The sequence below is a fragment of the Canis lupus genome, chromosome 12 (genome assembly GCF_011100685.1).
Source record: "Canis lupus familiaris isolate Mischka breed German Shepherd chromosome 12, alternate assembly UU_Cfam_GSD_1.0, whole genome shotgun sequence".
NCBI classification, from domain to species: Eukaryota; Metazoa; Chordata; class Mammalia; order Carnivora; family Canidae; genus Canis; species Canis lupus.
In genome coordinates, this window is record NC_049233.1 from 68,297,688 (window position 1) to 68,313,343 (window position 15,656).

The following is a 15,656-nucleotide window of genomic DNA, read 5'->3' on the forward strand; positions in this document are numbered from 1 at the left end:
TAGAAGGGGCTTAACATTTGAGTAAGAGGGTGGAGAAAGATGAAAAGGATTAGAGAAAAACAGAAATAAGGCAGGGCAGGGCCCAGGTGAAGTTGAAGACCATGAATTCATAGTGGCAACAATCTGTAGTGATTTCTCTATCCTAGAGAGAATGCAAGATGTTTGCATTTAAAATCTCAGAGGTAGAACAAATTCCAGGGTGTAGTGAGTAGGTAGTTTAAGAAGAATGGAAGTAAAGCTCACAGGAGATGAGCAAGTAGAGAAAGCAAGAGGCCAGTCTCTAAACAATATTCATTCTACAAAAAGTTATTGACTACTATATACTAGACATACATTCTAAACATTGACGATTAAGCAGCAAATATAGCAGAAAAAAATCTTTGTAGACTTACATTCTAGCAGGACACTAATTATATGTCGAAATTTTTTTAAAAGATTTTTATTAATTTGAGAAAGAGAGAGAGAAAGAGAGAAGGAGCCAGAGGGAAGGGCAGAAGGAGAAGCAGACTCTCTGCTGAGCAGGGAGCCTGACTCAGGGGCTTGATCCCAGGCCCCTGGGATCATGACCTGAGCCAAAGGCAGATGCTCAACTGACTGAGCCACCCAGGCGCTCCTGTATGTGGAATTTTTTTTTTTGAATCTTTTTAAAGATTAAATATGTGCACATATGTACATATATTATGTATGAAAAGAAGGGCATACCACATTCTTAAAAATTTATCTGCCTCTAGGAAAAAAGTTAAGACCAAGGGTAAAGGTAAGTTGTACTGTAATGTGTTGCATATATAGTATAGCCAACACAGCACTTATAATATGCCAGGTACTGTTCTGAGCGATTTACAGATATTAAGACCATTTGATTATCAGAACAACATGCATTAACATCAATCCTACTTACAGATGAGAAAATATGTCACAGAGAGATTAAATAACTTGCCTAAGGTCTCCTAGCAGGTAAATAGCAGAGCCAGATTTTGAATACAGGTAATCTGGTTTCAGAATCTACACTAACCACTGCATTCCATACTAGTTAAATAGTATAACATAAATGATTCGTGTATAAAGGTATTAAAAAATAATCAAAAGGGAGGAAAATATTTTCTGTCATAGAATCCTTTTCCTTCATGGCATGTATCACAACTTCCTGTTATATATTTGGGTTATTTGTTTACTGTTTCTATCTTCTTATATGCTATAAGATCCCTAAGGGCAGGAACCATGCAAACTTTGTTCACTGTTTACCCAGCAAACTCCATAGTGCATTAAATAATGTAGGCATTTTACAAATATTTATTTTGAAATGAATGAATAAATAAATCTCTCAATAAATCAGGGAATTTCAGATTGGCACAGTGATAAACTATGTTATTTAAAGCAAACTTACTGGAAATAGTTTAATAAGTACTTGATTGCTATAGGCATAAGGAAGAAAAACAGATTAGATTTATACTTCACATAGAATTATTTTTAAAGATGTAAGCAAATTTTATTCATGGCACCCCTCTAGCATACTTGGGAATGAGAAAGATTAAAAATGATTAATGTTTACTCTCTTACCACTGTGTGTGCAAGAGAGGGTAAAAATTCACAGGGATTGATCTTTTGGACTCCATGGATATGTGAAAGTGTGACCAAGGGGAAGTGGTACAAGACACATCATTGCTTGTTAAGTGCCTATTCTGAAAAAACTGTTTTGGTACCCTACATAATAGAAGCTGTTTGGGATAAGGGTAGGAGCAGATTATAGAGAAAACTAGTTTTCACTGGTTACTTACTTGAAGAAGGGCTTAACCACTGGGATTAGGGCAGTGCTTCAGTGAAGCATTCAGTTGGCCTAATTCAGAATAAACCTCACATCCTTGGTTGTCGTGCCTCTCTTAGTGCCTAAATTCACTCTGGGAAACATTCACTTTGTGTCTCACAGAAAAAGGTTACCTTCTGAAACCTAGTACTTACTAGCAAAGAGATCTTCCAAAAAAAAAAAAAAAAAATAGCACTTCTCCAAGGATGCTTTTACCCTAGCTCATCACCACACAGAGTGGAAACCCTTGTTTTGAGCCCCAGAGGATGACTGAAGTCTTCTTTATATATTGCCCTTCCTGACATCAATAACTTAGGCTCCAGGACCATTAACAAAATAAGATACAGAGACTTACTGGGAGAAGGAAAAAACAAAACAAAACCAGAAACATAAACAAAAAGCCTGGGATATAAAATTTCATTAATATTAATAAAGAGTCAACAGGATTTTGAGTTATCTGAAGCCCTTACACTCTGGCCTCACTCTCACACATTTCTTTTTGCTTTGAAACTAAATAGCAAGTTTCTCCTGGTACTGAACATTTGCTCTGGCTGGCAGGGCATCCTACAAGGCAGCCATCATTTTTTATCTACTTGTACAAGCTTTCTAAACATAAGACAAAAAAGCAGCAGTAAGGGGCTATAAAGCAAGGTCCCTTTCACTCTTAAAATATCCTTCCTAGAGGCCAAGCCATAGCTCTCTCTTTGCACGCACATAAATATACACATATTATGAGCTCTTTCTTTAATAATGCTACAAATGATATAATCCTGTCATCTAGATTTTTCTTTTCATTATTAAAATACTTAAGTGACAGCTATCCACATTTTTCTCTTTGTACCTTTTCACCATTGCAGGATTGTAAAGATAGATCTTCATAAAGTGTTTTTCCTTCTCATGATAACCATAAAAAGGCCTGAAATAAAGGAAAAAGATATTTCAAATTATTTTCAGCATTAAGAGATGAAGTAATGCAACTTACTGCCCTAATTAGATTCAGCTGACCTAATTCACTTATTTATACATATTATCCAAAACCCCAAAAACCAAACAAACAAAACCATTCCAAAACCTTTCAATTAAACCTACATAAACCATATGTATAATACGGAAATTAAAGTTTAGAAATACTACTCTCAAAAAACTAGAGACAAAAAGGGTGGCAAACTATTTATACCTTAATTTCAATCATAAGGACTATTAAAAAATAGATCTTTTCTCTTTACTCTAACCATGTATGAGAAAAACAGATCTTTTAAGCACGTTCACCTATTTCCCATTTCTTTCTGTCAAAAGCGATAAATTCTTCATTAATAAAGTCCTTAAATTAACAGCATTCATGTTACTTTGCTTATTTGTTTCTGTTTATTATTAATTTTGCAAGTTCACTAGCCAGAGATAATTTACCTATCATATATGTACACATGTGAGTGTGTGTACATAACACATATCCAAATCCAACAAAGGCTATGAAAACTGTGTAGACAGGAACTTAAGAGATTGAAAAGACCATAGCCTTACTTAAGGACCCTAATTATGTTGAGGCTGGAATTTTCTCAAGAGCATTAGCTGGAATGGAAAAAGGAAGAAGGAAAAATCTACATGGTAAGGTACCAGTCTTCAGTGCAAGATAAAATAAGTTGGAATATCATGTTACATCACTGCAGGAGGATATGAAACCATACTAGTACTTCTGATATACAGACTACTATTTTCTTATTCTTTTTTTTTTTAAGTATGCTCCATGCCCAAAGTGGGGCTTGAACTTACAACCCTGAGATCAAGAATCACACGCTCCACCAACTGAGCCAGCCCTAGACTATCCCTCTCAAAGACAATAGAATTAAAGTATAAATATAAACAAGTATGAATATGCACAAAAAATAAAAAGTTTTGTATCTCCCCGGAGTTTATCTGTAAATAAGTGGCTGGTTAAGCCTTTAGGTAGATAAACCCATTCAACTTTCATGTAAAAAATATTGTCCCTTTATAATGGACACTAGATAGAACTTACCCTCATAAGGACATCATTTCTGTCATGTCTGACAGAGTAGTAGACATCAAATACAGAAGTAATTTGGCAGTAAAGTCATTATTTGGAGTATAAACTTTTTTTTTTTTCACCCTAGCTATTTTAAGCTTTTAGGTAAGAGCCAGCTATACGATTGTTGTAAAGCCATTTCTTCTTCTTTCTTTAAAGACTTTATTCAAGAAAAAGAGAACACGAGTTGGGGGAGGGGCAGAGGGAGAGGGAGAAGCAGGCTCTCTACTGAGCAGAGAGCCTAATGGGGTGGCTGGATACCAGTACCCCGGGACCATGACCGAAGCCAAAAGCAGATGCTTAACGGACTGAGCCACCCAGGCACCCTGTAAAGCAATTTCTATCCAAAAAAAGTCCAACTATTTACCAAGGCCTAAAAAGTTATCTTGTTCTTGCTACTCACTCCAATCTTAGGTCCTATAACTCTTCCTTTAGAAATTCTAAACATTTTAGTTCCTCTAACTTGATCCACTCTCAAGTAACTTGCCATCCTCTCTGCCTGGAAAGCTTGCCCTTAACCCTGGTATGGTTTGCTTTTGATCTTCATTCAGATTTCTACTCAGACTCACCTCCTCAGAAAAGTCACCTCTGACCATAATTCCTAATTCCTTGCCCTTCTTTTTCTCCCCCAAAAAGGGTCCACCCTTTAAAAAAAAAACAACAAAAAAAACACAACCACTTCCCGTCTACTTTGCTGCTCTTTATCTCATTTCTGTTGCCATGAAACAAAGACACATTACATGAATGATTTCATTCTCTCTCACTGGCAAAATTCAACTATTTAGTCCTCGTGCTATGGTATTTTTCATGTAAATATAGCTAACTGGAGACATGAGTTATTTTTAGCCAGATAAATAGGAAAAAAAAGTATGTAGTGTAGTACATGCTATCTTTGCTTTGGTTTTACTAACAATCTTTAGGGTTTTCCAATTAAAATTTCATAAATTTCAAAAACTGAATATAAGTTAAGTCTTTATAAATTTAGGATTCTGGTGCATTTTAGATTAATATTTTTATTAAATATTTTAATATTTTTAAATGTTAAATTTAAATATTTTTAAATATTTTAATATTTTTAAATGTTAAATTTAAATATTTTTAAATATTTTATTTATTTATTCATGAGAGACAGAGAGAGAGAGAGAGAGAGAGAGAGAGAGAGGGGCAGGCAGAGGAGCCCGATGAAGGACTTGATCCCCGGACTCTGAGATCATAACCTGAGCCGAAAGCAAATACTTAACCAACTTGAGACACCCAGGCACCCTAGGATTCTGTTTTCACATCTACTTCTCCAAAATATAGCCTGGAAATTCTATAAATTCCATTTTATGCTTCTATATAACTTAACCTGCAACCCTTACTTCCTGCTGTTGGCTTCAGCTGATTTTGCCAAAAGTATTCCTCAAGAGGGAGACCCTTTGGACAGAAGAAAGTAGAATGGAACAGAGTTTGTATAGATATTTTATGCTTAAAATTATATCTGATAATTGTTTTTTAATATAACAGTGAGAAAGAAAATGAAAATGGATAGCAAAAGATCCCAATAAACTTAGATAGATTAAAAATCTCTTTATAGGAGATTTTGAGAATCATGGTAGCTGAGTGGTAAGGAATTCCAGAAAGAGCCTAAGGTCATATCCTATCTCTTGACCTAGCCTCAGGATAATGCATTATCTAAAAAGACTAGAATTAAACCTGTAGTTTAATTTGGTAGCTAGATGCAACACTGTCTACCTTAAAGTAGGAAAAATTGAAGGACTAGAATAATAATAGAAGCTAGAATGTATGGTAAGCAAAAAGAGATCCAGTTTAGGAAAAAATTAGAATAAAAGGAAAAAGAGAATGGCAGCTATATAGAACAGCTCATCTTTTGCCTCGGGATTCAGATTCTTAAAAATATGATGACGTCTTTAAGAAAATAATCATCAAAAATACAGAAAGACTGGTGACTGGGTTGTCTGGCTGGCTCAGTTGGTAGAGCATACAACTCTTGATCTCAAAGTCTTGAGTTTAAGACCCACATTGGGGGAAGAGCTTACTTTGGGGAAAAAAAAGAAAAGAAAGGACTGGTAACTATTTATTTTACTAGGTTGCTTGGAAATTCAACTTTGAAATGAGAATATGCATATCAAAGTTCCTAGAAACTATTAAACACAAAAAAATTGGAATATAAAGTTGATAATTATCTTTAATCTAATTGTGACTCTCATAGGACAAATGTGAACTTCTACCTCATTCATTTATGCAACCAAAATAGTTACTGAGCCATACCTACTAAATGCCCAACACCATACAAGTACTAAGGATGTAACGGTGGACAAGACAAACACGGTCCTTTTTCTTGTGGAGTTTACATGCTGGTGGGAGAAATACATAATTAAGTGAACAAACAGAACAACTCCAACTATATTAGTGCTGAAGGAAACAAAAAATGGGCAGACATCAGAATAATAATAATGACACCTATTTTAAGTAGGGAAGTCAGAGAAAACTTCTCTGGAGAGGTGAAGGATTTGAAGGATTAGAGACGGGTAGAGCACCTAAGGAAAACAAATTGCATGTACAAAGCTGGGAAAGAGCTCAGTCCATTAGAGGAACTGAAAGAAGACCTATGTTTCTAGATGGAACATAATAAACTAAATTACAGAGGCAGGAAAGGGTCAGATCATATAGGCTGTGGTTAGAAGCTTAAATTTATTCTATGAGCAATATGAACCCATTTAAATATTTTAAATGATTTTTAAAGGATTCAATGTATGTTATACGAGGAGTATTTTTATGGCTCTAGAGCAAGACAAAAATAGAAGAAAATTCAATTAAAAGGATACTGTGGTGGTCCAGAGGAAAGCCTAAATTAAGGTGGAAGTAGACAGATTTAAGATAGATTTCATATGAACATATCAATTCAGAGTGTTCTAGTATGAGCTCCAAATCTTTCCTGCCAGCATGCTCTGCCTGCCTTCCATCCTTTTAGCAGCATGGACTCAAAATTTTATAGTCATCTTTGACCCCTGGCACAACCTTCATCCAATCAGATAGCAAAGCTTATTAACCCCCAAGAACAGACCCAGAAGCTGACCACATCTCATTATTTCCATTACTACTCAAGTGCAAGCTACCATATTTTCTCATTTCACCCATATTAATCAAACAGAGTCCTAATGCTCTCTCTTGCTTTTATCTTTATCCCCCAATGATCTACTCTTCACAGAACTGCTAAAGTAATCCTTTCAAGTTTAAGTTAGAGTGGATATTCAAATTCCTACAGTAGCTCAGAGTAAAAGTTAAGTCCTCACAACAGCCTATCGCAGTGGTTCTCAAACTGCATCAGAATCATTACAAAGGCTTATTATTAAAACAAATTGCTGGGCTCTATCACCAGAGTTCCTGATTCATTAGGTCTAGAGTGGGACCCAAGAATATATTCTAAATAAGTTCCCAAGTATGTTATTCTGAATCCTCTGAGAAGTAGATGCCAATATGTACAAGAAATTTATTAGGGGAAACACTTGTGAAAGAAAATGAGGAGGGACCCAGGAGAAGCTAGGATAGCCACCAAACTTACACATCTGATCTCAAGTGAATGAGAGAGGGACAGAGCGAAGATCAGTAGAAATGTCTTCTATTGCAGTGTGATTTTAATCAAAGCGCAGAAAGGCCTTCAGAGTCTTCAAGGGTCTCCCAGAAACAGGCCTGCCTTAGTATCCTTATTAGGCTTAGTCACTGGCTAGGAGTCATCTATGAAAAGCAGCTTCAGTTCAAATGGAATAATAGAAAGATTTCAGGGTGGTAGTGGGGCCATTGTTCAATTACTTTCCCTGTATTTAGAGAACTGACAGGTACATTCTCATAGTTGTCAAATCAGGTAAAGCTTATGTTGGTGATCCTGGAAACCATACTTTAAGAACCACTGGCCAGAGCAGCCCAGTGGCTCAGCAGTTTAGTGCCGCCTTCAGCCCAGGGCCTGATACTGGAGACCAGGGATCGAGTCCCCCATCAGGTTCCCTGCATGGAGCCAGCTTCTCCCTCTGCCTATGTCTCTGTCTCTCTCTCCCTCATGAATAAAGAAATAAAATCTTTAAAACACAAACAACAACAACAAAAAAGAACTATTGGTCAACATATAATATCCATCCATTCATCCCTCTCTAACCACATTTTGTCCTACTCTATTTTCCCTCCCTTCAAGTCATCTCCATGTTATTCCTACTTCCTTACCTTCAAGTCTTTGCTCAAATGTCATTTACTTTGTCAATGACACCCTCCCTGATTACCCTATATAAAACTGCTACCAGTCCACTTCCCTACCCTTCACTCCTGATCCTTCATATACTGCTTCTCCATCTTTGTTCCATAATACAACCATGTAATAAATAAATGAATCTATTTCATATCTGTTGGTTATTTTCTGTTTCCCATTATACCTTCATGGGGGCAGGAATCTTTTTGTTCACCAATATATCCCAAGCACCTAGAAAAGTGCCTAGCACATGGAAGGTGCTCAGTAAATTATGTGATAAACAAATTACACGAACTTCTACAGTTCTAAGAAGTGGAGAAATGGAAAAGGTTAAACCATCTATCTTTTACTATCATAAAAATTTACTTTAAAAAATTACAGCATAAAATTTGCCCCATTTCCATCAGATTAGAAGAGAGAGTATCTTTGAATCAAATAGGTTTCCTTTACTTGAAATAGTACTAAAAATACAGATTTTTAAATACAGAAATTTAAAAAGATGTTAACATATACTTACATTCCTGATACTAATGACACTTTGAACACGTGCTGAGCAGTGGAAGATGGATTGCCTAAAGCCACATTAAGTGCTCTGTCGATACTGAATGCCATCTGAGAAAGATAGCTTTCTGGCTGCTGTCCATAACCATCGTATGGCACATAGAGGTAAGGAAAGATGCCATGCAGATGAAGACATGTCTTCTGACCTAAAATGTAACACATTATAAAGTTTAGTCTTGAAATGCATTTTAAAATTTTAACATTATGAAGATCAGAATGCAAATCATTTTAATGTTCTAATGATAACACAGCTTTACTTAGGATAAGAGTTGAAGAAAATTAACCCATAATTAAAGCCACCTATATTAACTACATTTCACAACAGAACATTTAGAAGCATTTTGTAAACATAAGCATTACAGTATGACTGAAATAGTAGTTTGGTGAAAATATGTTTGAATATTTTACCTTACAATCTAACCGGCTTTATATTAATATACTTCACTGATTTACCCTATAATAATACCACTTAGCACAGTGTTATGAAGCTGACAAAAAGTCACTGAAAGTTTATTAAATAAATCAATGCATGTCTGTCTTGGCATACAGGTTTTCAAACAAGAGACTTCCCTGAGACAGAGACTGCTCTGGGAGAAAGGAGAGGGTAACAGCAGTTCTAGTATGTGGAATTTTTGCTAGAAGGGTGGGAAGAAGGATTTTGGAAAGGGTAAACATGACATTTTGCTATTAGGGAAAAAAAAAAAAAAAACCCAAGACAAAAATAAAAAGAAAACCCCTACAGATCATTTGTCTGTAATAGATTTCTAGATATCTAAATTGCACATTTGGTGGAGTGGCAGAGGAGGAGACACAATGAGAGGTGAAAAAACAAGCATGCACACTTCCCAGGAAGCTGTTATATCAGGCAAGGGTGCAAAAGGGGTAAATGGTGCTGACCTGCAAACAGACAATCAGGTACAGCCATGATAAAGAAAGTAATATGGGTAAGAACCCACAAAAGGAGTGCCACAGAAACAGTAACACATCCATGACAAGGTTAAGTAACACCAGCAGCAACAGAAAACAGATGCACCATTACTCTCCTGAATCTGGCAGGGCTGTATAGAAGTGGCTCCTGTCCTCAGAGCTCTGTCCCTAGTTCCTCGGGGGTACATGCCATTTGTCGACTTCAAACAGAGAGAATGGCAGTGATGGAAGAAGATACCATTTTCTCATGTGCTATCACTATACTGCCTGCTAGCACAATCCTTACACTCCTTCCCCAACCCTTATCCCACTGTTTCACTGGGCTTTTTCTCTTTTTTGGTAGGAAACTATTTGTTTGCGTACTTTTTCCTATTTATAACTTAGAATGATTTAGATAAAATACACAGAGACTAATTCTAAGTTCTACTGTTATATTTCATACTTTCTACAATGAACATCAGTGTATCTTACTTTTAAGGTACAGCTGTAACAGAATTAACAAATCTGGAGCAGTTATTAGATACGGCATAGCAAAATTGGAAAGACCAATCATACAATGGAATAAGATCTATACCCTCTAAAGTGTGGTAATCCGATTTCAACTACCAACTTTCACACCTCTGAAGAATTACAAATTGTGCTGCTGTTAGACCAGTTTCTATTTTTAGCAGCAGTTATGTTGCTTAATTTCAAAGGAATGGGGAGAAAAAGACTTTCAGTTAAAAGCAAATTCTTTGATTATTTTGTTTCATTTCAAACATGGTACCATCTCCCAAATACTGTAGTTTCTTAATTCTTTTTTTTTTTTTAGTTTCTTAATTTTTAAAATAGAAAAAAATAAAATTGTAACAATGAATGAGTCTTTAAAAATATATTAATTTACTGATGATCTACTTGAATGCTTTTTAAACATTTCATGAAAAAATGTTATACCCATGATCACTGAGGACACTAAACCAAGCCACAATTTAGTTAAGAGCAAGTGGCATGCTAAACATGGAGTAAGGAAGGTGGGGAGACAGAGAAGTATTCTCTTTTAAGTTGACAAACAAATCTGAGACCAGTGATTACGGAATTAGTGTAATAGTGGGGTGCCTAGGTGGTATAGTCGGTTGAGTGTCCAACTCTTGGTTTTGGCCTAAGGTCCTGATCTCAGGGTTGTGAGATCCAGCCTGGCATTGGGTTCTGCATTCAGTGTGGAGTCTGCTTAAGACTCTCTCCACCCCTCACTCCGTGCATTCTCTCTCTTGAATAAATAAATCTTTAAAAAACAAAACAAGAGTTAATGTTATAGTTTATTTTATAAGCAATTTTCTAAGTTCCTAAGATAATAATTTTACAGTCCATATATCTCAATAATGGAAATTTGGAGAAATTTTACAAGAAATAATTATAAAATCTGATTTCTTCTAAGTTTCTTCACAGGGCGGATGTTCAAAGTTCACAGAATTTTTTTTTTTTTTTAATCGCCACTTTTCAGGTCTCCTATGAAGCAGTGGCCAAAGATAGTATCTTTCTATGGAGGCTTTAAAATTACAATAATTTGTGGTGTATGATTTAGGGGAAAAAAGCAGAAATGATTTACTCAGTAGACAGTGAACTAAGTGCTTTACATACATTTATTTCTAAAACATTTAACAACCTTTCAAGTATCATAAAGGTTAACTTTCCTAAAATCACATATCTACTAGATAACTGAATCAAAATTTAGAAGCAGATCAATAAAATCTAACCATGCTGCTTCAATTATTTATTTTTTGCTTCAATTTTTAAAAAAGTAAATGTTGGTTTCCTTAATCTTTAACTCCTCAGTTCTTATTTTGTAATATAAATGCCTGTTTTATTTGACTCTCCCATTTGAAAATTCTTTGGAGTTGGTACCCTGTTTGAATGATTATAATATCCCCAGGACCCAGCACAAAGCACCTAACATGTGATTAATATTTATTAAATGGATGAACAAACACTTAGCAAAATAGAGTAACTCCTTAAGGAGAAACAAGCATGTAAAAGTCTTGAGTATCTGAAAAAATGAATCTGTGAAAATAGAGGGACTTTGATACAACTAAGGATAACACAATTATAGGGGGACATGGGTGTTGGGAAGAGTCCCTAGCTTATAGCACCTTATTACCCTGAATAACCCACAGTCCCAGGCAAAGCTGCAATCACTACATCAACACAGATGTACCTCCCTCTGGTTCTCCAGCAGCTAGGGATGGCTCAGTGCCTTACCACCTTTCCCTAAGAACAACCTCCTGAAGAACACAGCACGAATTGTTGGCATTGTACTTAATGGCTCTAATACAGAATGAGTATCACAGAAAAGAAAATGATGAGAAACAAGATAAAATAAATTCAAAAAGTTAACAAGGAATAAAATACATAAAAATGAATGTGAGAGTCAATTTCTCTTTGGCAACAGTGGTCTCTTATTATTGTAAAATTTGTAGTTCCATAATAGCACTGCTTTATTTTTGACAAGATACAGACCACTTCTATAAATTTCCCTCCATCAGCTCTACCCCAACACAAATGTGTGGGGCCACACATAGTAAAGTCCCTTCGAGATAAGCTATCCTACCCCTCATCAGTTAGAAGTAGATTCAGCTATAGAGAAAACACCCTCAAATCAGTGGCTTAAACATTCAATTAATGGTTTCTCTCATAAAATAAGTTCAGAGGCAGGTCGCTGGTGCTGTGTACTCAGGTTTCTGCAACATCTAGTTAGTGACTTGTGACTTCAATCCAGAGGCTCTCTCACTATACTCCAAAGAGCTCCACACACAGGATTAAGAATGTTTTTATAAAATTAGTGAAAGTGGGACGTCTGGGTGGCTCAGTGGTTGAGCATCTGCCTTTGGCCCAGGGCATGATCCCAGAGTTCCGGGATCGAGTCCCACATCGGGCTCCCTGCAGGGATCCCGCCTCTCCCTCTGCCTCTGTCTCTCATGAATAAATAAATAAAATCTTAAAAAAAAAAAAAAAAAGAATAAAATTAGCAAAAGCTTTGCTATTTTGAAACCTTGCTAAGTGATTTGGGATTCTTTCTTAAACAGTTTAGAACATTAAGCTCTGGGGCGCCTGGGTGGCTCAGTGGTTGAGCATCTGCCTTTGGCTCAGGTCATGATCTGGGGTCCTGGGATTGAGTCCATCAGGCTCCCCACAGGGAGCCTGCTTCTCCTTTTGCCTCTCTCATGAATAAATAAATAAAACCTTAAAAAAAAAAAGAATATTAAGCTATGTCTAAGTAACATGTGGATCCAAAGCAAGCAAGCAACTGGCATTCTTCATGTCTCTAATTTCTGAATGTCCTCTCTTACTGTCAGGTCAAACTGAATTAAGGCAGCACACTCAGTAGGAATGGAGACTGTGGTTGGGAGACTAAGCCTACACACACAGGTTTCAAAAGTTTTGAAGAGTTTGGGCTTTCCAGTTTGACTGCTGTTGACTAATTCAGAAATTGCAATAAAGCTGTTTCAGGAAAGCTCCACACAGACTTGTCACAGCATAACTGCTGGCTTTTAAAGACGCCATGGCAAAACTGTGTGGAGCTGGCTACTTACCAACTCTATGTAAGCAGGGCTTCTCTAACTAAGGTAGGTGTCTCTATAACAGCCAGGACTTAGGTACATACTATGAATCTAATCTTTTTTTTTTTTTTTAAGATTTTATTTATTAATTCATGAGAGACTGAGACAGAGAGAGAGGCAGAGACCCAGGCAGAGGGAGAAGCAGGCTCCATGCAGGGAGCCCGACATGGGACTCGATCACAGGACCCCAGGATCACACCCTGGGCTGAAGGCGGCGCTAAACCTCTGAGCCACCCAGCTGCCCATGAATCTAATCTTTTATAGAATTTAGGTGTACACTAAACATTAAGTCCTCTGTATTTCAACATTTCTTATGCCATTTTCCCACATTTTCTTCTGCATTTTAAATGCCTAGGTTTGGTCTCTTCATTAAATGGTGCATCTAAAATCTTACTAGTTTATCCATAGGAAAATTACCTGTATTTTTTGCAGATACATTTTTGATAAACAGACTAACATGTACCATTCCTCTAGTTCTAGGTCTGCAAAGTTTTCTGTAAAGTAACATATTTTAGACCTTATGGGCCATACTGTTGTGAAACAACTCCTTAACTCTGCCACTGTAGCCCAAAAGCAGCCACAGACAGTATATATGTAAGTGAATGGGCATAACCATGTTGTTCCAATAAGATTTCATTTATGAAAACAGGCAGTGGGAGAGATTTGGTCCATGGAGAGTAGTTATGCCAATCCCTGCTCTAACTGATTAGCCTTCACCCAGAACAGAAAAGCTTAACATCTTCTTTTTTCTTTTCTTTTTAAAATAAGATGACTGGTCACCATAATCAAAATCACACTGGCTCAAGAGTATCCTAGAAAACGGAGTAAGAAATGCTTATTCTGTAACTTGCAATCCCATCTCCCAAATCTCAAACTCAATATACACAAGATTTTAAACAAAACTCTCCAGAGCTATCAAATAGAAAAACTTGGTGTGTGAACAGGAAAGGTTTATTTATCGAGTTTTTCATATTTTCTTCCTAGAATATCTTTTTAAGTTTTATATCACTGTCATTACCTCAGTCTGTATCCCTCCAAGCAAAGTCTGTCTTTGCTTCTTTCTAAAGTTTCACTCTTTCTTTCCCCATTCCCATAAAACTGCAAAATGAACCAAGCAAAACTCAAAGTCACTTAAGAAAGCAGTGTTATATCACCCATCATCTAAGAAAAAAATTAAGAATGTACACAGAGATTTAAATATTAAGATGCTTAGACAATATTACCAATAGTAAAAAAAATTGTAAATTTTCAAAAATAGGAAATTATGATCTATCTACATCACGTCTATGACTCTCATACCAATTTGCTTACTGCCTGTTTTTGTAAATACAAATTTATTATACCACATCCATTTGGAATGGTCTCTTGCTGCTTTGCTACTGGCAGAGTTGAGTAGTTCCAACAGAGACCTTCTAGCTTCCAAAGCCTAAAATATATACTATATGCCCTTTACAGAAAGTTTGCCAACCTCAGCAACAGATGGTGTTGCAGTATATTTCTTGGCATGAAGAGATATTTATGATATATTTATTTCAGGTGATATTCAGGCTTATTTCAATTATAAAAATATGTATAACACATTAAGGGAGATAATTTAAAATTTTCTTTTTGTATATGTATTTTTTCTACATATTATATAATTTCTGAAAGAGAAAGGCAGGAAGAAGTCACCTACTTCTAAATGACCTAGAAATTAAAAAAAAACAAAAAACAAAAAACCCATCCACCAACAAAAACCTAAGTATAATAATTAACTTTACAAAGGGCATATGTATATAACTTTCTGTTCTCAGTTTCTCTTCATTTTCTCTTTTCATTTGTAAATAATGCTTTGGGGTTTCATATTTATTCATGCCATTTATTTCTCCAACTAAAGCGTACATGGCTTTATTCAGGATCATTGGCTTTGGGGTGCCTGCATGCTTGAGCATCTAACTCTTGATTCTGGCTCAGGTCATGATCTCAATGTTGTGGGATCAAGTCCCACATTGGGCTCCATGCTCAGGATGGAGTCTGCTTGTCCCTCTCCCTCTGATCCTCCCCCCACTCTTTCATTCCTCTCTCAAGAAAATAAAATCTTAGAAAAAAAGAATCATTGGCTTTAAGTTACCAATCCCACATTACTAACAGAACTATATCTCTCAAGCACCAGATGTTTCAAAGGTCTATTTTATTTATACATTTGTCTAACACATCTTTGTTTTTCCAGTGCTAAACACAATTGGTTTTATTATTCATAAACACAGGCATAAATTCTCCATTCTTCAAACTCTTTATTAAAGTCCAATATTAGGTGTTAGACCTGGGCTGCTCATAATCATAGTCCTTGAACTCATGAACTTTTTACATTCTACTCAGAGATAGAGATGAGTAAACAGGCAATTACAGTATGACAAGTCTATGTTCAAAAGTATCTCAGATTTGTAAGAACATAGAAAGGCTTCCCAGAGGAAGCAACTCAGAAGAGCAAAGTGAGAAAGAATGTTGCAGTAC

The 15,656-nt window shown here is 36.1% G+C and overlaps 1 protein-coding gene across 5 annotated transcripts in view; it reads right to left on the bottom strand.

The window, feature by feature from the left end:
• REV3L (REV3 like, DNA directed polymerase zeta catalytic subunit) overlaps positions 1 to 15,656 on the bottom strand; it is a 177,120-nt gene that overhangs the window by 115,579 nt on the left and 45,885 nt on the right. For all 5 annotated transcript variants that reach the window (XR_005368156.1, XR_005368157.1, XM_038554964.1 and 2 more), the window contains exons 2-3: positions 8,600 to 8,789; positions 2,643 to 2,717 (exon numbers count right to left, since the gene is read on the bottom strand). Coding sequence is in view for 3 of the 5 variants with exons in the window: in XM_038554964.1 (XP_038410892.1) it covers positions 2,643 to 2,717; positions 8,600 to 8,789 (265 nt within the window). In the remaining 2 variants the exon portion in view is untranslated. The remainder of the gene's footprint in view (positions 1 to 2,642; positions 2,718 to 8,599; positions 8,790 to 15,656) is intronic.